Below are 24,255 nucleotides of genomic sequence, written 5' to 3' on the forward strand. Positions count from 1 at the left end.
CGGTGGCCACTGGAGCGCTAGGCGTTCTGGGAGTCGCAGTCCTCCCGGGGGGCCGCGCCGCTCTGGCCGCAGCGCGAGGACTACGTTTCCCAGGGTGCCAAGCGGCGGGCGGGCGCCGGCGGCGGCCGGTGCCGAGGGGGAGCGCTGAGGCGCGGGGGGCCGGACGGTGTCTCCGGTGTCCGGTGAGGGGCTGCGGGTCTCGGGCTCCGTCCTCAGCGCTCGGCGGGGGGAGCGGGGAGTCTTGTGGCAGCTGTGTGAGGCGCTGCCGGGCCCGGCCGCGGCGGGGCTGGGGCCGGGCTCCGCGGGGGGAGGCCTGTCCTGTGCTCGGGCCGCGCCGGGCCGAAGGGGGAGCGGGCCGCGGGGTCTGGCCCCGGCGCCGTGCTGGGGCCGGTGCCGGCCCCTCTTGTGCAGCCGGAGGGGAAGGGTCCGTGCTCGCCGGCCGTGCCGGTGAGGGGTCGGGGCTCCCGGCCTCGCGCTGACCGCGGTCCGGCCCGGGAAACCCCTCGTGCCGAGGCTGGAATAGGTTTTTCTCCCCCCGCCCTTGCAGGCAATGTTATTTCCCTTCAGAACGATCATTTATCTGCACATTTGCTCAAAGGCAGGTTCCTCTAAAATTTGTTGCCTCGAGGGTTCCCCGTGTCCATTTAAACTGAAGGGTTGTTCTGATGTTGAGTGAGGCAGTTGTGGTGCTTGGTGCCGATACTTCCTGCATCACAGCAAACCTTCTCTGCCTTGTTTGTGTAAATCCAGCAAAAGAGTGTGTGCTTGCACAGGGCTTGTTGCTTAGTCTGATATTCAGTCTTGTGCTTTTGGCTCTTCACTGGTCTTGTCTTCATGGTATTGTAAGATGATAAAATACTTGAATTGTGAATACTGTAACAGAAGGCTGTTGCTGGAGAATGCATAAATTAAGATAGGTAGTCTTTTTTACAAGCCTTTAAAAGTAATATACTCCCTGCTCAGTTTGACTATTGAAGATCCCATTATACAGCCATATGGATGGGGGCTGTCCAGCATGTTCTCGCTCAGAATACCCATTCTGTGTATTTGTATGCATGTGTATACTCCGACCATGTGTGACCATGTGTATACTCCGAAAGACTTTCAAGAACGTTTAGCTGTCCTTTAAGCCTCAGAACAGACAGGGGAGTTTTCAAATGAGTAGTGGGTTTGCACTGGATGATGTGCACTGTCAGAATTTGGCCATGTACTTAAATAGGGGTAAGCTCTGTGCAAGATGACCCCCTGCATGTATACATTTGAAAATCTGTTTTTTTTTTTTCCCATGACCTTGGATCTATGAATTGTCCTGGGGTTACTTAAACATGAGAGCTACTGATAAATGAGTAACACAACTTATTTCTTTGGTGTTGGAAAAACTTGTAGAATGAGAGGCTTCTGGAAACAACCCATTTATTAATGATTTCTTGGCATTTGTTGCAGGAGCAGGATGTATACTCTGTTGTCTGGACTCTATAAATACATGTTCCAGAGGGATGAGTACTGCGTCTTGATCCTTGGTTTGGACAATGCTGGTAAAACAGTAAGTACTGTTAATTACCACTTCCATGGAAGGCACATGCAATTCTAAACATTCCTTTGTCCAAAGACAAAATTTTCAAGAGGCAGGTCAGCCTAACTCATAACAGGATATTTTAGTGATGTTACCTGCAAGAATCAACTCCCCTCCCCGTGTTTAAATTTAACATAAGCTTTCAAGGATACAGCTGAGACTGGTAATCCCATAATCACCTGGGAGCCCTTCTTTTCTTTGCTAAAATAGGGAACAAGAGGCGTGGTTTGTTCCAAGGTTAGATAGGGCAGTAGCTATTGGAACAGGATTCTGCTGTAAAGAAAAGGCAGGTTTTAGTTAGGATTACCCACGCCAGTACAATGTTTGGGAGTAGTTACTCTTTCTTGTTCCTTTTCAGACCTTCCTTGAACAAACGAAAACTCGATTTAACAAGAACTACAAAGGGATGAGTTTGTCCAAAATCACAACCACTGTAGGCTTAAACAGTAAGTAAATCCGCTTGGAAATTTTTCCACCTTTCCTGCAAAGTTAGACAACAGTTGTTTCTTCCTTGAAATATTTAAGAAGAATTGACAAGGGGAAAATGGTTCCTGGAAACAGAGATCTTATCTCCTAGCTCCCCATATACTTTTTGTAAGAGCATAAATTGACTTACTTAGCTTTTGAAGAAAAAACCCTGAAGTCTTAAGAACTGTGTATCCCATTTCAGCACTATGCTTAGAAGTTAAGCTAAGTTTCATTAGCGTTTGCTGGCCTGATTCTCATCTTATTTATACTGATGTGAGTCCACCTGATCTTATTTGCCACTATTTTCTAAGGTATTGTTCTCTTGTTAAAAGTAGTACTGTATGTGATTTGCTCGTGTGGAAGACTGTTCCATCCCTACTCAGAGGCGTTGTGTAGGTGCGATCCTTTAGAGCACACAGCCGGTTTTCATTGGATTGGATTTTTCTTCTTTCCCTCTAGTTGGTACTATTGATGTTGGCAAAACTCGGCTGATGTTCTGGGATCTTGGAGGACAGGAGGAGCTACAGTCTCTTTGGGACAAGGTTGGGGAAGTAATTTTTCTTTTATAAGTGTTTTTATACCTCTTTCTGAATTGGAGAAATATGATCATTTAGTACTCGTACAGGTTTACTGGTAACCCAAATATTTAGCATTAATGCTTTTCCAGTGTTTCAATTTTATCTGCAAGATTTGCAAAGATGATGCTTAACATTTGCATTATTGTTTGCAGAAACTAATTATCAACCTCTGTGTGAGGACTGTGCCAGTATTATCATTTGTATGTAATAAATGAGGTCATATCAGTGGTAATTTCCTTACCCAAAGTCGCAGAGGGGCCTGAAAAGAGATCTTGGATAGCTCATATAAAAGCTACAGTCTAGTTCTAAATAAAATGAAATAAGATTTGAAGTTCTCTGGGCTATTTTATACAGCAAGTCAGGCCAGGGAAGGAAAACATTGATGAAAGCAGAAAGATAAAAGCTGAGATGTGTTTCTGGGTTCAACACTTTCAAGGCTTTTACAGTACCACACAGAAGTGAAGTATATACCAATATCAACGCTTGTCTCCCCCTGTAATGCCTGCTCTTCTTGAACAGAGAGTACAGTCTCCCCAGCTGGATGGTGTTTTGTAGCTACATTAAATGCAGCGTTGTTAGAAATCCTGAGCACAATACGCAGCATCCGGATGTCTGGCAAAGAACACTAAAGCAATACGCTCGCAGGCCAACCCAACATGCCACCTGTGCCCTTGACTTCCTTGTTTGATCAAGGCATGCGTTCCTGCTGCTACTGTTATCAATCATTTGAGACATTACTCAACTGTGAGGGAGAGGTGGTCCTAGCTGCTACGTACACTAATATCTGTGTTACCATTTCAGTATTATGCTGAGTCTCATGGAGTGATCTATGTTATTGACTCCACTGATGAGGAGAGGCTCTCAGAATCTAAAAAAGCTTTTGGTAAGTACACTGTATTTTACCAGTACTGTGATTTCATGATGTATTGTGTCACAGTTCTCTCATTACAGTCATGTCTCTTTCTGTGTCCTTGAAGTAAGCTGTGTCCTGTTGATGACACGTCTGTAGTGCTTTTGAACCTTTGCATAATACCTGGCTGTGTTTCTGAGGTGAAAGTGGTGAAGTCAGCGAGCTATTTAAGATTATGGTCTGTCTTGTCCATAAGATAATCCTTAGTTTCATTGCCTATGATGACCTTGAGTCTCTTTTTGTGCTTATGTTAATTCTTTTGAAACTTTCATTCCTTATTCTGTATTTATCACTTAGTTAATTCTTAGTAATGTGCTTGTTGATCAAAATAAAGTTTTGAATTTGATCAGAAAAAAGATACTGTGATGAATGTAGTCGTGAAAGTTTGGATCAAATCAAACTAACAAGGAGGTGCCTCTTGCTTCCTCTCTATGTCCAAATAATCTGTGTCAAGCATTTGCACAACTTTGTCTTCTAGAATTAGCTAAACCTCTCTTATTTCCCTGCTTTACAGAGAAGATGGTTACTAGTGAAGCTCTGGAAGGGGTTCCCATTCTGGTATTAGCTAACAAGCAGGATGTAGAGGTAAGATCACTGCAGAAAATATAGTTATTAATGAGCAAATAAGACTTGGAAAGGTGGGCTGTGTATATTCATGTTAAATTTATTTCATGTCCCTGGACCGGTGCCTAACAAAGTTTTCCTTCTGCTAGAAATAATTGCTGTGAATTTGGCTTTCTGCTTTTCCTTTCTCCTCCAGCTCTCTTCCAGTGACACAAGTGAGCGTACTGTAAACAGAACAAACTGTGTAGCTATGGTGGGTTTTCTTTGTTGTTACTTGGTATCTTGATACTGTTTTTCCTGTTTATTCAGCAAAACAATGTTTAGTGAGCTTCTGTTTATGATGCTGTTCCTGGAATTGTACCTGGAATTGCAGTGCTGCAGTTTGAGTGATTTTTCTCTAGATGGAGCTAGATATTTTCAATAGAATTTGAAATAGCAGAACTTGCAGCTTTGGTATCTGTTTCAAAGAATGTTAATGCTTCCCAGCTTCTTCCCCAGGACTTCCACACCTATCTCAATGAACATCACTGTAGGAAATACTTCAGACTTCTATAGCTATCGCTTTTGAAAGAGGATTTGGTTGCACTTTACTTATACAGCACAGCAGATTTTTTTTGATCGTAAGATTTAGTCATAGAAATAAAAGAAATCCAATTCTACATAAGATACAGCATGAGATTAAGAGCAAGGACTCCTGATTTCTGGTCCTGGCTTTGCTGTGAACTGTCTCTTTTACCCATGGACAGTGCTGACTGTCTCTTTTCTGTGTAGAAACTAGAACATTAACTCTAATTTCGATGCAACACTGCAGCTTTACAGCAGGGAGCAGTCTGCAGTCTTTCCTTAGCTATTGACAGTTAAACTCTATGCAGTGACCCAGAAAGCTGTTCCAGTTTTACCTATGGCTGTATAGGCATGTTTTGTTTTCTGGGCATACTATAAAAGCGAGCTCCTCTGGCACCCTAACAGGACTAATGAAAAGAAATTGAACAAATGAACTTTTTTAACATGACTAGAAAGAGGTATCTGGAACAGGCTTTCAAGATGAAAACTATGAATGACTCCTTGCCCCCTCCAGAGGGTCCAAGACTAGCTCCCAGATTCAGTGCCTTTATGCAGTCATAGAACTGGGACAAGAGATCAGCAAAGCTATACTGACTGGAAGTATACTTATTTTTAATAAATATCTAAATTGTGTATTTAGGGGCCTACTTCTAGAGTATGATCTTGGATATGAACACAGAGTAAAGCGACATGAATGCTAGTAATAAAATAGCAAAGGGACTATAGCTTATTCTGCAGTATTTATTCAGGCTCTCTTAAGCAAGGTTTAGAAAAGCCAGAAGTATCTGTCTCCTCTGCTGATCTAGCAGCAGTAAAGACTTCCGGAAGAAAATTGAACATTACAGGATTATCACTAATAGAGATTTATCTGCTCTGGATGTCCAGACATATAATTGTAGTGGAGAATTCTCCCCAGCTTAACTCTCTTGTTAAGGGGAATCATAACAAGGAAAGACAAGTGGTATCTTAACATTACTGGTGTTTGCAGGTGGAGGATAATGCAGCTGTTCTTGATTACATCTTTAAAGGCCAGCAGAATACTTTTGATGAAATACATGAGAAGTAGCGTGTCTGACTTTTTTTTTTTTTTTTTTTTAAGGTTACATTCCTCACAGTAAGCTAACAAATGTTTCAACTCTGACTCACCCAAACCCAGTTCTTGAAATGCCTTAAATTATATGAAGTGTAACAATGTTTTGGCCCTGCCCCTAAATTCCTTGTAGAAAAAAATTCCTCTATTAATAGTCAGTATTATTCTTGAGTAAACTGCATCTACTACCCAGCGCTGCCAAGCAGGAGTGGTGTTTGCCAGTATCAGGAGAATGAAAAACAGTCCTAGGCTGCAAAATATCAATTCAAAAGTCCAATATCCTGGCAATAGAGTGGATGAATTTCCCATGTGTCAGGAGTATGCTCTATGTTTGACATAGGCTTTAAAACGAGATCATTTTGCAATTAACTGGGTGGAAAAAAACTGGGTGAAGGGTTTTGTTTTTTTTTTTCATTTGTTTTTTAAGTAACTATAGCTTTGTAGGAGAATTTGTGGGCTCGCTTTCAAGTATTGAAGTATTTTTGGGCCACTTTTCAAAGTACTAGGCGGTTTTGCTTACCTATCACTTCCTGCAGAGAAAATTGCAAAATATGAATTTGTATTTTCTGTTTTGATGTGAATAGAAATGTTTAAACATTATAAAAGCTATATATTTCTGAGCCATAAAATGAACTATTGAACGTTGTGGGGGGGGGACACGACAGAATGCCTCATTTTGGAACACTTAAATATACTGGAATAACTGAGCTGAAAAAATGGCATACGAAAAGAATTAGATGTTGTACGATGTCTAGGATGATGTCTTTGGGAGGAAGTCTTGTCTTCCTAGGCTTAAGATAATTTTTGGAAATTTAATTTGGAATCCCCAGAGTTTTGGAAAGCCGCAGCATATCGTTGAAAAATGAGAGGAGTGGTGGTGAGTAACCACATATAGTGGGAAAACTCAGTTTTACCTATTTGTGGTACTGGTACAGATATTAGAAAATGTCTTCTATACGATGGCCATTCTCAATTCCAACTTGAGAAATATCACACTTCCTTGTAAAATTAGTTTTCATAAGCTTGTAAAGAAACAATAGCACAGAAATGGGTCAGGTGGGTTAGACGTTTTTTAGTTAGGCTATCAACCTTTCTATTGTTAGCTCCTGTTTTAGTTTTGCTAACTGATTACTCTGGAGATAGCTGAAGAGCCTATATTTACTTCAGGTTTAATCCCAATATGAAGTTAAGCAACATCATTGTCTTTCCTGCAGTGGATTCGGCAAATAGGGACTCTGCAATCCAATCTGTTTTGCCTAAAACAGTCACTGATGCTTTTCTGCAGATGACTCCGTTTCTGAGGTCACAACCTTCCTTCTTCATATACTTCTGGGCGTACCTTTCCTGACTGTTAATTTGAGTAATGCTGCTCTGAACCCTTCATAAAACAAACTTGGTTGTGCAGCCAGGTCAGTCCTGGGTAGACTGTCTTGAAAAGTCTTCATAATAGATGTTTTAGCATGCACTCTTTAGGGGAAGATGAGATAGAAATACAACTCTTAGGTTGTGTGAGGTTTGTCTGAAATGTATGGTAGATAAGACCACTCCAGAAAGGTCATGCGTAGATTTTATTGTTGTGACAATGAGCTGTTTGTGTGATCACAGATGATCCGGTTTGGGTTTATGTGGTTTCAGTTGAGAAACAAAACACATCTATAAACAAATATTTTGTAATGGAGATAGGGAGGAGGAAGAGAGGGGAACTCAAGCCACAGATGACATTTTCTTCTAAGCATGAAAAGCTCAAATGCTTCTAGATGAAATGATGACTGACCTACCTCTTCCTCTGCTGTAAGACAGGATTCCAGTTCATGGCTTCCCCTTGAACACTAACACAAGGCTTCTCTGAATTGATAGTTCAGTGGTGTTGTCCCCTTTGCTGCATGTTATTGTACTTCAATTATTATGTTATTTATTGCTCATCAAAACAAATTTAATGTTGTGATATACTGACATCCTACTGTAAAAAATGTAAATGGTGCAAAGTCTCCTCAGAAGCAAAATCCATCCTGACACAAACTTCTACAGAGGTTGATGGCTGGACAGTTCTGTGGAAGTTAAAGCAGGCCACAATCATATTAGGAACTGAGAAGAGGAGCTGCCTAAAATGGATTAAGAGATTCTAGCTGTTTAAAAAAAAAAAAAAAAAAGCTACAGCAGTTCTAAGCTACACTTGGAAAGGTGGACTTCTCAAAGGCCTCAAAGATAGACAAGGTGAAGGAGACAGATTCTGTGCTGCTTGTTTCTGACTGTAGGGACAGAACATGCCATATTTGGCTGCATGTATGCAGGTGTCCTGGTCTGCTGATGGTTTTTGGAAAGTCCGTTGCCTGACTGCTTTGCACAGACCAGTGCAAGCAGAAATAAAGCTGCCCTTTATTTCCTGTCCGGCTTTCTGTTGCTTTTCAGAGCCTGTGAGTAGGGAAGAAATGTTGGCCTCTTTTCAAAATTAACTCGCCATTCTCTAGTAAGCCTCCAACGTCATGCTTTTCTGGTGTCATTTACTGATAAGAAGTAAAACTGAAAAAGAGTACTGAAAAGAGTTTGAGTGAGGCTGTCTTGAATCCTGCCTACCAAGAGCGGTTCTGTATTTGGGGCAACTGAGGCTGCGGGTGCTTTGATAATACACCATACCACATGTATGAATCCAAGCAACTCCAATAGAGGAGCTTTGAGATGGTACAGTTCAGGGCAGAAAAGACATCATTACAGTGCTCTGCACTGTTGTTTTCCACCTTGAATGCTTTCTTGTATTTCCTTGAAAGATTCTAAAATGTATCATCAGCCAGAAAAGGAGAAGTTGTTATACTATAATATTAAAACTTTATTTTTTTAATATTTATCCAGTGGATGACAGCTCATCTTTATGAATTTCAGGCTTTTCATTTGACTAAAATGTTGAAATAGCTTGTTATGACTTTTGTGTGTGAAGTGAGTAACATTTTGAATACAGTTTTCTGCTCATTAATTGAAACTGCAAGTCTGAAATGAAGCTTAGGTCATAAGAAAATACAGTCATCAGAAGCTGCGCAATTAATGGATTCTGGGCCCTTCACAGTGGAAAATCACCAGTTTGGATTCAAGGGCATTGGGTGAGCTGGGTGCCATTAAACTTCTTTCAACCCATTTCTTAAGAGCCCGTCTTATTCGTAAGCACTGAATCCTACTTATTTATCACATGCTTATCCTCACAGTAATTTCCTATATTTAATTTTTCCAGAACTGGTGTTTTGCAAAATGGATAGCTAATATCATTCATTTCCATCTTAATGCTAAGTTAAAGCCCAGACTTGCAGGAGACTGAATTCCTGTTTGTACATAGTCTGTGCTTCCAAAGTATACATCCACTTGAACTAATCCTCAAGGCTCACAAGGATTTCATTTGGGATCTCAGTAGACACTTGCCCATTTGAGTCTAACCGAAGGGCTAAAATGTCTTTGCAGAGAGAAGAAAGTTGGGCTCATGGCCAGCTAAAGTGCGTAATGGTTTGTCCAAAGCTTCCAAGAGAAAGTGAATATTGAGGTCAGAAAAGGAATTAAAGGCTGATGATTTTCTCATTGCTACTTCCATGTTCAGGGAGGAAGAGTACAAATCTAGATTTCAGTAGGGCAGGTCTTGCCTTCCGTGACACGAATACTCTTTTGAACAACTTTGTTTGCTTTTGTAACTCTTAATAAAGTTTTTCTGACAACACTGTGACTTAGGTCAGGAAAGTAACGCACTAGTTTCTTGGGGGTTTTATTCATTTGTGTATTTTAAAACCACTTCCTAGCATTCTGGCATGTAGACTACAGATGTGCAAGAGCTGACAGCCATAAAGAACAAAGTGACACTGGTCATCAGAAAATATGCTGCATTCAGTGCTGCCAACATTGCTCTCCTGCATGTAAAATGCAAGCAAACATGTCCAGGGAGGCCATGGAACATGCTAACATCCTTTAGGAACATGTCCTAAAGGAACATGCTGAGATTTAGGAGAGATCACACCCCAGCCATTTTCTGGGAATGCACTCATAGGAAGACAACATCCACTCTTGTGGAGTTCTGGTAGAGAGAACTTGCGTGCAATCATTGGGAGAGGTTGGAAGAGCATCCAGAGGGGTGTACAGGTTGTGCTCATTATCATGACTGTCTTTGCTTAGAAGTATGCATCTTGAGGATCAGAGAGGAGTGGCAAATGTGTGCATACATCTGAAAATAGCATTGTCTTTGCTGAAATAGTAGTACGTTCAATTTTTTGGAATCTAAATAAGTGAATTTGCTATGTTAGTGGGTAAGGGAGTTTAATAGAACGCCGTCATGCAATCTTGACTGAAGCAGAACTGCGGACCTGGTAGGATTCATTTTAGAAGAAGGTCGCTGTCTTTTGTAGCATAAAGAACTCTTTTATGGTTTCACTTGCAGACCTGTCTGTCAATACCTGATATCAAGACTGCATTTAGTGACTGCATTAACAAAATCGGAAAGAGAGATTGCCTGACACAAGCCTGCTCTGCTCTTACTGGGTAAGTATGAGAATGGATGGTGTTCTGGTTAACTGAACAGTTGCAGGGTGTCACATGTGAACAAAAGTACTATGGGGTATAATAAATGCTGAAAGGGAGCTGTGCTTCCTTCCCAGCAATGACAGGCACTGTTTGTTAACCCTAGACTTGCGGCAGGTCACTGACTTCATGTGCAAATCCCGTCTATAAAACATGATGAAAATGTACTAGCCTTGTCTACTGACTGGCTCAGAGCAACAGGATTTGGAGGTATATGGAGCTGTGGATGTTTCTGCTTTATCGTCTGCTCTCTGAGCACAATAATCCTTGTACTGGTTGGCTTGCCGCAGCTCCTGACCTAATATTTGTGACACTGATATACACATACATACCTCTGTGTGTGTGTATATATGTATGTATATATCTTAATGTTACTGTTGTACACTGGGTCTTGCAGTACTTTAGTTACACTCTTAGTTCTTTGGGTTAAAAGCGCCATTTGGTATAATTCTGTTATAGATGGCTAGAAATATTGTCATCTGAATTAGTGCCTGCCTATACTGAATCCAGGACTTTGACTTTTTTTAATCTAGCAACAAAGCTGTGACAGGATAAGAAAAGCTTCTCAAACCATGAGAAAAAAATCTGTTGTCCCTATTGCTAAGAATCAAATGCCATTAAGCAGATGAATGACCACAACAACAACAACAGTGGTTAAGCTCTGACTGGAAGAGAAGTGTTAGATAATAATCTTATGAAACGGAACCTTTACAGTTCATGTGTTTTGTTTTGTGCAAACACTTCTAGTTTTGATCTGTGTGGAATTTCCTCTCAAAATTTCATTTTGAGTTTGAACTAAAGAAAAAAAATTGTGGAAGTCCTGGCTGGGAAGCTATGCAGACCGGTGAGTTGGTGAGTTGCTTGGCAACCCCAGCACAGATGATTACATAAAATTGGAGCCAGGATCGGAAGAGTTGATACAGCTGGCCTGAGGTTTGCAGCAAAATAACCTCAAACCAGCTGACTGTCAAGTGGTTTGATGCTTCATTCCAAGGTTTCCACAGAGTTGATGACTAACTAAATTGGATCTAGACTAGTACAAACACCAGAGAAATAAAGGATGGAGTTTAAATAACAAATTAAAAAAACAAAAAAATCAGATCCCCATTGTTTGGGTGTATGAGAAACTAACATAGTAACTCCAATAAATAACTGAAGGGCAGAACACTTTACTTGCTTTTTAAGTGGTCAGTTAGGGACTACATAAGCTGTAATTATTTTTCTTAATAATCATCTTGCCTATTTTTCTTATATCCTTAGAAAAGGAGTGAATGAGGGAATTGAATGGATGGTGAAGTGTGTGGTGAGGAATATTCACCGACCCCCAAGACAGAAGGACATCACGTAAGAAATTCCAAGTTAGCCAAGGAATGGACAACCTCTTTCCACGCAGTTTCCTGTTCTCTTTAAAGAAGAAGGTCCACAGGATTCCTCTTAAACCTGATTCTTTCCTAAGTTTGTTTGGAGACAAACATTCTCTTTCTGTGTCTAAAAAAAACTTGAGCAAAGGATTCTAACTGTGAGGAAAAAAAAATCCCTTGCATTGTGTATTAAGTCATTGGCCTGAGAGCATAGACTTCCTAAAGGCTGAGTGGCAATCCACACTTTGTTGCATATGCAAAGGACTTAATTTTCTACTGTACTGCTTTGTGATTCTTGGTCTGTTAATCTAACGGGGCTAGAGGCCACTGAAGTGGAACTCTGCCTTGAAGGAACTGGGTAGGTGAATCTGAAAGGGTAGGGGGAGCCTGGGGGATGGCTGTCCTTTTAACCGAGGTGATATCTCACTGTTCCAGCCCCGTGGTTACTATAGGTGGTGTTACTGGCCCTGTTATGCTCTTTGTATAATGGGAAGAGACAATGATGATTATAAGTCAATTTTCAGTTGGCACGTTGATTTGTGACTTTTACCTGTGGTAAATGCAGATATGGAAGCCAGCAACTGCACAAATGGTACACTGCTTATAATAGGTATTCTTAACAGGACGCGACCTTCAGAAGCACTGCTGGTCTCTGTTGTGCAGTCTCTTTAATGGTAAGAATAATTGGTATCTTCTGTAACCAGAGGGAATTGAAGTCCTCTCTGTACTTTCTGGGCTGAAAGCTGAATTTCTAGGCAGGGAGAAATCAGTATGCAATAAAGCTTCCTACTCCTTTAAACTTCTCGTGCTGAAACAACCGGTGAGTCGGTAAGTACAGCAGTGGTTGTACTTGGCCCTCTAGTTTTGCAAATGCAAACAAAAATAAAAAGGCAGCTCTCAAAGCCAGATAGTTCACTTCTCATGTGGCCTACCCAGCTGTAATTCTGTTGACATATCACCAACATTTCTCTGAATATCTTTTTTTAAAATAATTGGATGCATTTTACAGTGGTTTGGCAGCGGTTGTTGCTCTCTGTATGTTTCATTCACTCTTGGCACTGATAGTCATTCTATGCTGTTCACTCATATTGCGAAGGGAACGATTTTCTAGCTCAATTTGAGCAAGTTAGAAAGTGGTATTTGTTTAAAGAACTATTATTTATTGCCTGTCAAAAAACTTTCTGCTAAACTTTCTGCATGCAACTTACTGCAGAATTTTTACATGTGAGAACATAACTCATTCTCTCACATTTGGGTCAAAGTGTCAAGGCACTGGCGTGTGTCGTAAGTTCATGAAGTCAGTGGAAATAATACATACGTACTGGGGAGCAGACTCTCACTTCTCAGTAATGCTAGGATAAGGAGAAGGCTAGGCAAACTGTCAGCTGAGATTTTTTTGGTGCAGTCTCTGCCCCTTAGAGTGCACTCTAGCTGTGTCATCCACGACTTTGTCAGATCGAACTCTCTGATGGAAGTTAGTTGTGTCAGTTAGTGCACTGGGAGAAGGTGGCTGGATACTACAGAAGAGATCATTGCAGTAATCCATGCAGAATAACTGATGTGCTGTGGGTAATCAACTAATTTGTCTGTGGGAGGACAAAACATGCCACGTAACTTCTTTGTGAGGGTAAGGCAGGCTGCCTTTGAAGTTGATGCTTTTTCTCCTTTCTTAGAAAGGAGTTGGTTACACGCGACGACTGTGTGATCTGCCTGTTAGCAGTGGGATATTATTTTTAATTGTTGGATTTTGTAATAATCCACAGTCCCAAAAGGTGAAGTCAGTGCAAATTCTAATACTTAGCTCTGGTGGCATGGCAGAATTCTTTATGCCTTCCTTTACAGAAAGCTCAAAGTGATTCAGTAGAGAAGCCACCAGCGTGTCTTAAAAGCATTACCAAAGGTAATGCTTTTCATCCCTTTGCTGAAGAAAGGGGAAAAAAAAAAAGACAAAACAAAAAAGAGCTGATCTTAAAGGGCCTTTGCTGATGCATTCAACCATTTCTGTGTACATTCTGTTAATGGAGCCCAGCTTAGCAGGATAAATAACTGCCTCTTTAATCCCAGTGGGAAAGATCATTTAAGTGTGGAAGAAAGGGGAAAAGCTGCTATTTGTACTTTGTAGCATGTTGAAAATCAATGGATTCTTGGCAGAAACTCAGAATCAATGGAATTGTTGGAAACCAAAACCTGAGAACAGGAGACTCTCAGACCAGACCAGACCATTCGTCATTCTATAACAGCTTTCCTGGAAAAAAGTGGTTGATACAGAACTGAAGTCATTTCAGTATCTGATACGGATCACTTGCAGTTACTTGCTGTTGTTAGAATGGATGGTATAATGTAGCCTCTGAGTTTGAATTTGGGTGGTGCTAATGTCAACACCATATCCCAGAAGAATTCAGCTGCAATAGCTCTAACTCAAAAACCAGAGATCTTTTTAGGCACCTTTAGACCTAGTGAACTGCCTCATGTTTCTTATTCACTCTGTGAATGTAGAGGATCCCTTGAAGATTATTCACCTACTGTAAAAAGCGGGATTTTCTCCAGGTCCTGCATGTGATACAAGGCTGACAGTTGCCAGTGTACAACAGAACTGGATAAGCAATGGCCATTAATTGTAAGGGAAATCTCTTTCACTTGGCCATCTCTGAAAGTCTGAGTGTTTTCAGGGTTTCGGTGTGGTCCTGGCTCTTGCTTCTTTGGGCAGGATTGGTGCCAACAGTGAAACTGAAAAAATAAAACAGCGCCTGGTGGAGAGGAGTGCTTTGCTGAAAGACAAAAATGCTTTAGTCAAGTAATGTGAAATGTCTAATGGGATGCCAGGGGTTTTCCAGGTTTTCCACATACTCTTCTCAGATCTCTTCCTCCCCCTATTCCCTAGGAGACCAGGGAGGTGAAACAGTTTCGAGCTCAAGGCCATAGCTGTTCTCATGAATGTCTAGACACAAAGACTGAAATAAATGCATGCTTTGTGGCACATATCAGCAGGAGCTCTTAAATAAAAGCAAACATACTGGCTTAAAAATTCAAAGTTCTCAAGCGTGGGAAGCACTGAACTTTATCATCCCCTTTATTCCTTTGTGAAATTACCCTAATGTGTGTTGCTTTCTGTTCCTTCACCTGGGAGCTCTGAGATGCCTGCTGTCCTTCACTGTAGTGATGTTAATGACTGCTTAGACCCTGGAGGTGCAACAGTGCTTTACATAATGAAATCTCTCTCCCAGGAGTCTTAATCAAGGACCTGATCCTGTGAAGCCAGAGGCCTCAGTGAGCATGGAATTTCATTGCAATTAACAGCTCTGCACTGGCAGGTTTCCAGGCATTGAATGCTGTTGCCAGTTAAGGCTATAATAGTATTAAAGCTAAGGACTTTTTCTGCACAGCCACTAATTTCTCCCTGGTGTTAAAATACACAAAACAGCAGTCTCCTGTTTTTCTTAATACATGATTCTACCTGTAAGCAGCCTTACAAGATAGGCAGTGAAAGAAGAAAACATTAAGGTCACAGACTGTGCCATTTGCTGTGATCACACAAGTTCTCTTGCACAGAATAAACCCATGCTGAAGCCTCTTCCTAAATCTTAAGAATTGTGAAAGTGTGTATGACAGATAATGGACTTTGAGTTCTTGAGAACATGATGATGCTAAAGAGAGGCTGTTTATCCCCATAGTGCTGTGACTAGAAACTTGTTTTGCCTGCTTGCTCTTGTCAGCTGTGTTCTTATGCTTTTTTCAGCAGTGGCCTACTGTTTGTACATATCCAGGGCACTTCCCTGGCACTCAGAAAGGTGCATCAGCTGTGATGCATAAGTAGGAGCATGCTCTGATGTCCACAAAAAATCAGTGGGGATTTATCTAAAAGTGGCATTAGAAGGATCCGTAATCAGAGTTAGCTTCTAGAGCAGGAACAGCAGTTATCTGATGGAGTGCACAGATGCGCCTTTTTGCTTCCCAGGATTTGTCTAAGGAAACAGCTTTGCCATCTGAGTTTTCCAGCATTACAAATAAAAGGCACCTACTTGATACTGTCAAAAGATTTCCCAAGTTCCTGGGGAGGACAGCAAGCAGAACAGTCAAGCCCATTGCTGAATTCCCTTGGTGCATCCTCCCTACAGCATGACTGCGATGAAGGAATCCAGCTCGGTCAGCTGATAGGTAAGAGAGAAACATCTTGCTGTGCAAGCACAACTTGGACTTGGGTCTCTCCAGCCTTGTACCACCTGCAGTACTTTACAGGAAGCACAAAGAGGATGGAGCACTACCAAATCAGCTGGGTTTTTTTTGTTGTTGTTGTTGCACCTGCTCTATATGGTCCTAAAAGACTACACAAGGACACCGAGTTCCTCTGTCAGGCAGTTTTGCTGCAGCTTCGGTCTGTATAACCAGGTCTATGCTGCTAATGATGCAGCAGTTCAGACCTGCAGAGTACAACCAAAATGGACATGGAGCAGGATTCTGAAAAGTGACAGTGGCCGTTGCACAAGCAACCCTGAAAAAGAATCCTACTGGGATAGTCAGAGATGGCATGCTGATAGCTCTTTTATATCTGATCAGTAATCAAATGTCAGGATTTCAGTGTCATGGTAATTTATCACATTTTAGACTTGTGCTTTATACAAGTTGTTACAGGAAGCACAGACTTTATTCCAAATTATTTTGCATGACAAGTGAGCCCTCTGCAAAACTTTCCAACCAAAGTCAGGATGTTTCTGAGCATATAAATCATAATACAGTCTTTTTCAGATTTTTGATATGTTTGAGACAGGCCTATTTTGCGCCTGGCAGTTTACAGAAATTTATTTCTCTGAAGAGTTGCTGTATCTTTCAAAGCTGAAACAGCTGCATCTCCTGTACTTAGTAATCACTTTTCCTTTACCGTGCTTTACACTGAGATGAAGTTAACAGCTAATAATCATAGAAGTCATGCCACTGGCCTTATTCGAACACTGGCAGATTAACTTTCTCTAACCCCTCTGGAATTTCCCTGCTATGCAAACATTTATTAGCAGTTAGCAGCAGGAGACAAGATGTTTCCATTATAAGAAAAAGCTTTTTAATGACTATTCTGTTAATCACAGTGCTATCCATAGCATCCATGGAAGTGATCATCTATCTGTACAGGATACAGATGTGTGCAGAAGCCCCTTAGCCCACATATGCCTGTCTGAGAGCAGACCTAAAGACCAGTGATGAACTCAACTCTGGACAGTACTTATATCCCATGCTCTAACGCGCTTCCTACAACAGAAAATCTTTTTATGTGACCATGGGGTAAAGGTCTCAGGATAACTACCTGTGATACAGAAGGTGGCTCCAAACAAAAACAGAACTGGATTTAATCCAGATCATATGTTTGTATCAAAGAGGTGCTTTGATACCAGCAAGAAAGGGGAATTTGCAACCACTGTAGTTATATAGAGACAATTCTGCCTAAAAATAATTCTTTCAAGACCAGCTGTGCATCATACCATGTGGGAAAAGACAAAACCATCTAAATGGCTCATGCACCTGCATTCTGTTCAGGCCTGAAGAACAGCTAGGTTTGAGAGGTACTGCATATCTGGTATGCAGAATTAGAATTGCAGGTGTGCCGAGAAGTGAGGCCAGCATGAAATCAATGATCATCTACTGAGGTGAATAATTGAGGGACAGTATGGACAGCAGAATGGACAAGTCTAGAACACAAGCAGGGTCACCCCAGCAAAAGGGAGGGAGCTGCTGAGTTGAAAGATGCTATTTCCCTGATAACAGCATCACCACAAGCCCTGTGATTAGAGGAGGAAGACAGCTGAGGAGCAGATACATCTGATTGCTAGCTAAGGACAGGTCAAGTTCTCTAAAGACTGGAAGTAGCAACTAGGCTAAAAACCAGGGTGTTGGAAACAGTCCTAGATCCAAGAAGTTGATTTTAACAGTATTACACTAAGACCTGAGGGTACAATGTCATTCTTTTTGATTTGGCATGCTGTTAAAGAAGCTAGCCCTGTTGATGTGGTGACAATTTCATCTTCATTTGGAACTACTGAAAGATACAGGATAACTGAGTTACAGCATTTTGCCAATATCATCTTTGCCATCCCATCCTAGTGTAAGGCGATGGTGATGCAAGTTAGCCTCACTGCAATGGCCTGATGTGTTGTCTGCTTCTTGGTGGTGGTGAGCCAAGATTTTATCCCATGCCCTTTGCCATACCATCCCGTCCCACAGAACCAGAGGAAATACCAGGACAAATCAGACACAGCTTCTAGCTAAAAGTCCAACATCTTATTTAAGATCGGGGCCAGTACCAGCTGTTTCAGGGCAAGGTGCAGAAGCAAGTAGAAGGCATAGGATAACCTGCCTTTGATTATCCTTCCTACTCTCTGCCAAACTGAAATCAGTCCATCCTAGAGAAGTGGGCTTAATATTCTTCCCAGAGCTCTAGTTTATTTTTGTTGTTGTTGTTTTCTTTTTAATTCCTAATCTAGCTAGTCTTAGTCTCTTCCTCCAAATATATAACCCAGATTCTGACCTCTTCCTACTTCTGTACAACTGACGCATGCTATAGCATCATTTGTACACCAACACATAGGGCATGTCTATCAACTCAGCTTACCTTAGCTGAACTGATAGACATGCCCTATGTGTTGTACAAATGATGTTATAGCATGTGTCTTCACATGTCAAAGAGAGCAATCTGAAGCAAAAGCATGTTTTACTGTGGAACTGATGAGTCTGGAAGCATGCTTCCACTCAGCGATGATGTTTCAGCTGGTATTGGGTGTGCGACTGTTCGGCTAGGTCATGATTTCCAGAAGTAAGCACTCTTTAGAAACTGGTGTGAATAACTAGCTATAAGGTACCACTGTGGGTTTGCAGAAAAAATAAAAGGTTAAAAAGGTCCACAGTTAAAACCCTGGATCCAAGTTATTTAAAGGACTCTAATGAAATGCCTAATCAACTCATTTTCTGAACCAATATAATGGGACTTTACTGCTAGCAAAGGGTATTAGTTCAAGGAGGGAACTTCTAAATGAATCTGTGAAGAAAGGCAAGGAGTGGTACTTTCACTGGTCTTTACCCTTATCTCCTCAATCATATATATATATTTTTTAATTAATGCAGAAGGTGTCTGACAGCAGTGTCCACAAATAAAGGAAAGCAGATTTTGCCGCTGCTTGCAGCTCTACTAGTGATCCTCAGCCTTTCCCAAAAGAAGTACTACAGAGTGAGTTTCCCCCAGTCTTGGGCCCATTTTCAGGGACTGAAAGGATTGACTCCAAGTGTTCGTATACAGTTTTTCCAAAAGGAGGTTGGACAGGTGTCCATCAAGAAAAACAGGCTGAACTGATGCTTCCAGGGAGGCAGGGAAGAGGCTGGATGCCCTCTCAAAATCCCTTCCAGCACAGTTTTCTGTTATGATTTGGCCCAAAACTGTCTCCAAAGAGATAGAGGGCAGCGGAGAGATCGGAATAGCTTTTGCCTTTGCCAATTTACATTCCATTTTGACACCACCACCACCACCACCACCACCACCACCACCACTATTTAGCCCGGAGAAAAGAAGGCTCGGGGGGGGGGGGGTGTTATCAATGTGTATAAATAGCTGAAAGGAAGGCCTAAAGATGACAGAGCCAGGCTCTTTTCAGTGATGCCCAGTGGCAGGACGAGAGGCAACAAGCAAACTGATGCACAGGAAGTACCACCTGAATATGAGAAAACATTTTTTACTGTAAGGGTGAGCGAGTACTGGAACAGGTTGCACAGACATGTTGTAGAGTCTCCATCCTTGGAGATGTTCAGAAGCCACCTGGACACAGTCGTGGGCAACCTGTTTGAGCAGGGGGGGGTTGGACTAGATGATCTCCAACCATACCTTCCAACCTCAACCATTCTGTGATTCTGTGAACAGTGGAAAACTCTCTCACTTCATGGGTTCTGTGATTTGGGTGGTATGCTGGCAACCGGATCCACTATTGCGTATTTTCAATTGAAAACACTCTATTCTGATTTTCAGCAGAAAGAAGTAGGATCAAAGGTAAGAGGCAGCACTCTCCATGCATGTAGAGTTTTGAACCTGCCCTGTTCTCATTCTTGACCACTCTCTTTGTGAATGGTGAACACTCAGTTGTCACGCTTCTTACAAAGGTTCACTATTGGTGCTTCATAAATAAGAGGAATCAATGAATTGTAACATCTGATTAAGCATATTTACTGTAAGCAACTATATCTTTCTCTGGACAGTTCTTTTTTTTTTTTCTTTCTTTCCTCTTCTAAGCTGACTCATACAGTTGTATTACAGCAATTTGCTGGACCAGGAAAAATGTCATCAAAAGAGATTTATCAGTACCCCAAGAGATGATTTACTAGTATCAGCTCAGTGGGAGCTGAGCTAGACCAGTAGGAGGGCCTTACGAAAATCCTATCTGAAAGTAATGAAAATAAACAAGGTACAGTCAAGCCCAATATGAATCAGACAGTGTCTAATGCATTCTTCAGTGCCAGAGGAAGGACTATAAGGCTGTAGAACAAAGGCACTATCAGAGTATGTGGGAATATGGGTCTGCCAGGATGAAAGTGGTATTTAGAGAGCAGTTTTTTCTACTGGACTTCATAGAGCAGTATCTCTTTTCTCAGCAATTTCTCCATCTTTCTGCAGAAACACTGGCCTCAGAGAGCATCTGCAACCTAATCTCAACATTTGACTCAGATTATGATCCCACTTTCTGCCAGAAGGAATGACGAAATCAGTCTTTGTGTAAAACACCAGTGCAAAAGCACGCAGAGTGCTTCAAGAACCGAGGTGTGACCTCTCTTGGGGAAACAAGGCTTGAATCTGGTGACTGTACTTACTGAAACTGCTTTGCAGGCTTCACTGGATTGACAAAGAGTCTCCACACTAAAGAGCAGGAGGAGGATGGACACTCCCTCATAACATCAGGAGTCGCAGCAAAGTTGCATAGTTTTGAGGGAACAACACCTACATGCTGCATCTGCGACGTGCCTGCAAAAAAGGTTAAGTGAAGAACACACAGTGCAGGGTACAACCACACAGGGCAGAAAATCCTGAGAAAAGAAAATACATGTTCTTGACTTTGCAGCAGCTTGGCTGAGCCCTGTTCACACTGTTGAGAGAAATCTGCATTCTCCTGGAAATCTGTCTCTTGCCAAGAACCACACTGTATTAGCAGTGTCACACAGACATCCACACACACAGAGGCTCTTCCCAGTGCTTTCCTCTGCTCCGATGTGCTCATTGCCCTGCTAAAAGAATCAAAAGCTGTAATTGCAAACGGGAGGGAGAGGAATCAGGAGTATCTGAAGCTCTCATCAGGCCACAGGATGTCAGAGAATCTAGAGTAGGTGCTTTTTCACACTGGAACTTCATACAAGTTGGAAATCCCACAAAAAAGCACTCCTGGTGTATAATGCATATTTTGTTTGCTGGACCTCAAGCATTTCCTGCAGCGTTGATGCTCAGTTTTGTTTCTAGTGCTTCTGAAATCCCTTACGGAGGTTTTTTTTCCACACTCCTCTGGTAAAACCAACTTCTATGATGACTGTTGGGGGCTTTCTGTTAATTTCTCTGTTTGCTTAGGCTTTTTTTTTTTAATATCTGACAACAGTTCACAAGGATACATTTCCCAGCAATTAGTTTTTCCTCCTCTGGGTAAGGCAGCAATTACAACTTCATAACACTAATTACTGGATAGGCTGATTAAATTTTCTGATGAAACAAAGAAGCAAATCAATACTAAAAGCAGTCAGAACCCCCATGTAGAAAAAAAGCATGACTGAGGAGTGGAGCAGAAAATTTGGACAATGCAGTGTTCAACGTCACTGGGGAAAAAATGACCAGAACTTCTTCCATAAAGTAGGTTCTCTTCAACTGGAAACAAGAAGAGGAGGAAGATTTTCAATGAATTAGTCAGCTGTGGAATTCAGCCCCATATTCATTTCTAAACACATCAAATCACTTTCTGGAGCTAGAAGGGATCTTCTCATTCCTACTCGATTACATTGTCTTTCTTTGAAGCTGAAGGCTGCTGACTCCAAATGAGTTTGCAAAATTTGATTTTTCTTTTTTTTTTAAACAAGTGCAATCTATTGAATGCCACATTACCCACATCCTCTTTTGAGGGTATCAGGAGATCAGCAGAAAACTGCCTCTGCAGCAATCTCACCTTTCCCACAATCATGTTGTCATGTGCTACCAAAAGATGAGGCAGTAGATACCTTTGCTTAAGAATTCACAGGATAAAACATCCTTCATTTTCCTGGAAAGAAAATCCTTGCTGGAAGAACAGGCAGTAATCTTGTTACCACTACTAACTCATGAGTAACGTCCTCTTTTCGTATGTGTCCGTATGTGTCCGTAGATGGCACTGTCTTTGCTAAGCCATGTACACGCGCACCACCAGTACACGGTTACACATTGCCCATGCAGTCCTCCCCTAACAGCTGCTCCCTACCAGGGCGGCCGTGATGGGAGCAAACGCCTGCAGAGGACTCTAATGCTTGAATCCGCCTGCTGTCCAACCCTCCTGCCTCACAGAAGCTCGTCCTCGGTCAGCTGTGCCTGAGGTGCGACGCACAAGCAAGTAGCTACAGACAGAAACGTCCTGCTGTCGCACTGCCACTGCTCTGCCAGGGACCGGCCCAGCAGCTGGGGGAAGCAGCTGCCAGCGTGCAGCAAGCACAACATTATTTAGAAAATGCTTCATCATTTGAAGCTTACATCCTTCAGCCTAGAGGATGTCATACTGAATGACTGGAGGCACTAATTCAAATCTCTGATGCAGTGCAGCTCTGAGAAGCCCGTATTCAGGATATACCATAAGCGCTACTCTAAGGGCAGACGAAACTCACTGTAAAATCAAGCAGGTCCTTAAATGCTTTGCTGAAACAGAAAGCTGCAGAGTTCACATGTGTTCCAGTTCAATTCCTATCCAGGAACTCCTCCGCTAGTTCTCAGAAGTCAAATAACCTGATACCGACTCCCCTGCAAACTTCCTTAAGCTTTTTTTTTTTTTTTTTTTGAGTCATACTCTCCCACAAAAGTCACATTGCTCCATAAAGAAAATAAGCGCCCCAACAAGACAGTCACAAAGAAAATACGGAGTTCTTTGTTCCCAGAACAAAGCAGTACAGTTAGGCCCTGCTCAGCGGCTGGTACTTTAAACAGCAGCATTCAGATGAATGCACAGGTGGCCCCTGTATTTTGCTTCTTTGGGATTTTGCCAGGTATCTGTATGTTGTCACTGCGGCCCACTGCTCACTCACACGTGCTTTTGTATCTGGAGAACAGGGTCACCTGTGTGATACCAAGGGCTGTCATGTCCTGCTGTAAGATTTTTCTCCTCCTAGGCTAAACAAGGCCTCGTTTTACATCTAAGGCTATGCATGATACCTTCGTGTACTGAACACCACGCTTTTGCAGTGGGGATGAAACCAGCTGGTTACCTGTGGCGGTGGGAGGACAGCTACTTAATCAAACACGACTGCTCCCATGTAGCCACATCCTCTGCAAGGATTAAGTTCTCCCAAATCAGCACCCACGTTCTCAGTGTGGTGGAAAATTTGACAGTTCGCCTCTAGGCAATGAGAAGAGACAGGATCACAGGATTTTTACCCCACAAACTGTGAAAGACCCAGTAAATGTCACATGAGTGCAGCTGCTGTGACAAAGTGCAGGGGATCTCTGTAAATGAGAGGTGCTGACTCACGGACTTGGTTGCCTCTGCATGACGTCATATCAGTACACGACATACGAAACTGGGCAAAAGAAGAACTTGATTTTGCTTTTGCTGGAGGTAATCTGTGTTTCAGATTCAGAGTCATGAACTGGGGAATGCACGCTCCTATTCTTATCTTCCAAGTTTCCCTCTAAATATTCCTTGTCTTCTGGGAAGGCCAAGACAAGTCCAATAAATCACCTGCCCAACTTCAGTATCACAGAAAGAAGTACAGAGACAGAAATAGAAACTAGCAGTGGGGATCTTGGTGGTCAGACTGAGACTGAACAAGCACTTCAGAGCATGTCCCGCAGCTGGTCTGAACTCTCCAAACCTTGATCCAGTCCCTTGTGCTTCACAGTGGAAAACACCCTTCTCTCTACACGCCTCGAGCTCAGAAGCTGGGCCCAGGTCACCCAACGCACATATCCGCCAAGCTTGTTTTTTCTGGTTAGAAATAACTGGGAGGTCATCCTTTCCCTGCCCTTCCGCAGAAAAATGACCAAGTCTCCCGGCTCCACTCCCCTGTGTTACAGCTAAGTGCAGCCCAGCTGGAGGTCAGCTACGATCGGAGCAACGTCCGGGAGAGCCCCAAACCCAGCACTGGCCGCCGCTGGCACGGAAAGGGTGACCTGGTGCTCCGGGTACCTGACGCTCTTCCTGCCGAGCAGTCGCTGTGCTTTTGCCCCACACAAGTGCAATACTAGCTCTCTGATTTCCTACATTACTTAGTCATTCAGGGACAACGGGCTGTTCTAGCCCTCTCCCTAAACATTGAGTAAGATGGAAAATGCCAATGTTTTTTAAAGGGTAAGCAAACAATTGCTTTGGGAAGACCCCTATTTTACATTGACCCAGAAGCAATACGTAAAGTGCTTGTTGTTCTAA

General features: G+C 42.2%; 1 protein-coding gene across 1 annotated transcript; it reads left to right on the forward strand.

Annotated features, from left to right (window-relative positions):
* The first annotated feature begins 109 nt into the window (after nt 1-109).
* ARFRP1 (ADP ribosylation factor related protein 1) lies at nt 110-12,452 on the forward strand. Its single transcript, XM_067307927.1, has 8 exons — nt 110-182; nt 1,444-1,543; nt 1,932-2,019; nt 2,501-2,583; nt 3,421-3,502; nt 4,044-4,114; nt 10,153-10,253; nt 11,553-12,452. Exons 2-8 carry the CDS (start codon nt 1,451-1,453, stop codon nt 11,638-11,640), a joined length of 606 nt encoding a protein of 201 aa, XP_067164028.1. The 5' UTR covers nt 110-182; nt 1,444-1,450; the 3' UTR covers nt 11,641-12,452.
* The last annotated feature ends 11,803 nt before the right edge of the window (nt 12,453-24,255 follow it).

The sequence above is a fragment of the Apteryx mantelli genome, chromosome 18, assembly GCF_036417845.1.
Source record: "Apteryx mantelli isolate bAptMan1 chromosome 18, bAptMan1.hap1, whole genome shotgun sequence".
NCBI lineage: Eukaryota > Metazoa > Chordata > Aves > Apterygiformes > Apterygidae > Apteryx > Apteryx mantelli.

Excerpts from the sequence above, each read along its gene's own strand:
- ARFRP1 (XM_067307927.1), top strand. The coding sequence starts at position 1,451 with ATGTATACTCTGTTGTCTGGACTCTATAAATACATGTTCCAGAGGGAT. Across the intron at positions 2,584-3,420 it reads TACAGTCTCTTTGGGACAAG|TATTATGCTGAGTCTCATGG; the intron begins GTTGGGGAAGTA and ends TTACCATTTCAG. Across the intron at positions 10,254-11,552 it reads GCCTGCTCTGCTCTTACTGG|AAAAGGAGTGAATGAGGGAA; the intron begins GTAAGTATGAGA and ends TTATATCCTTAG.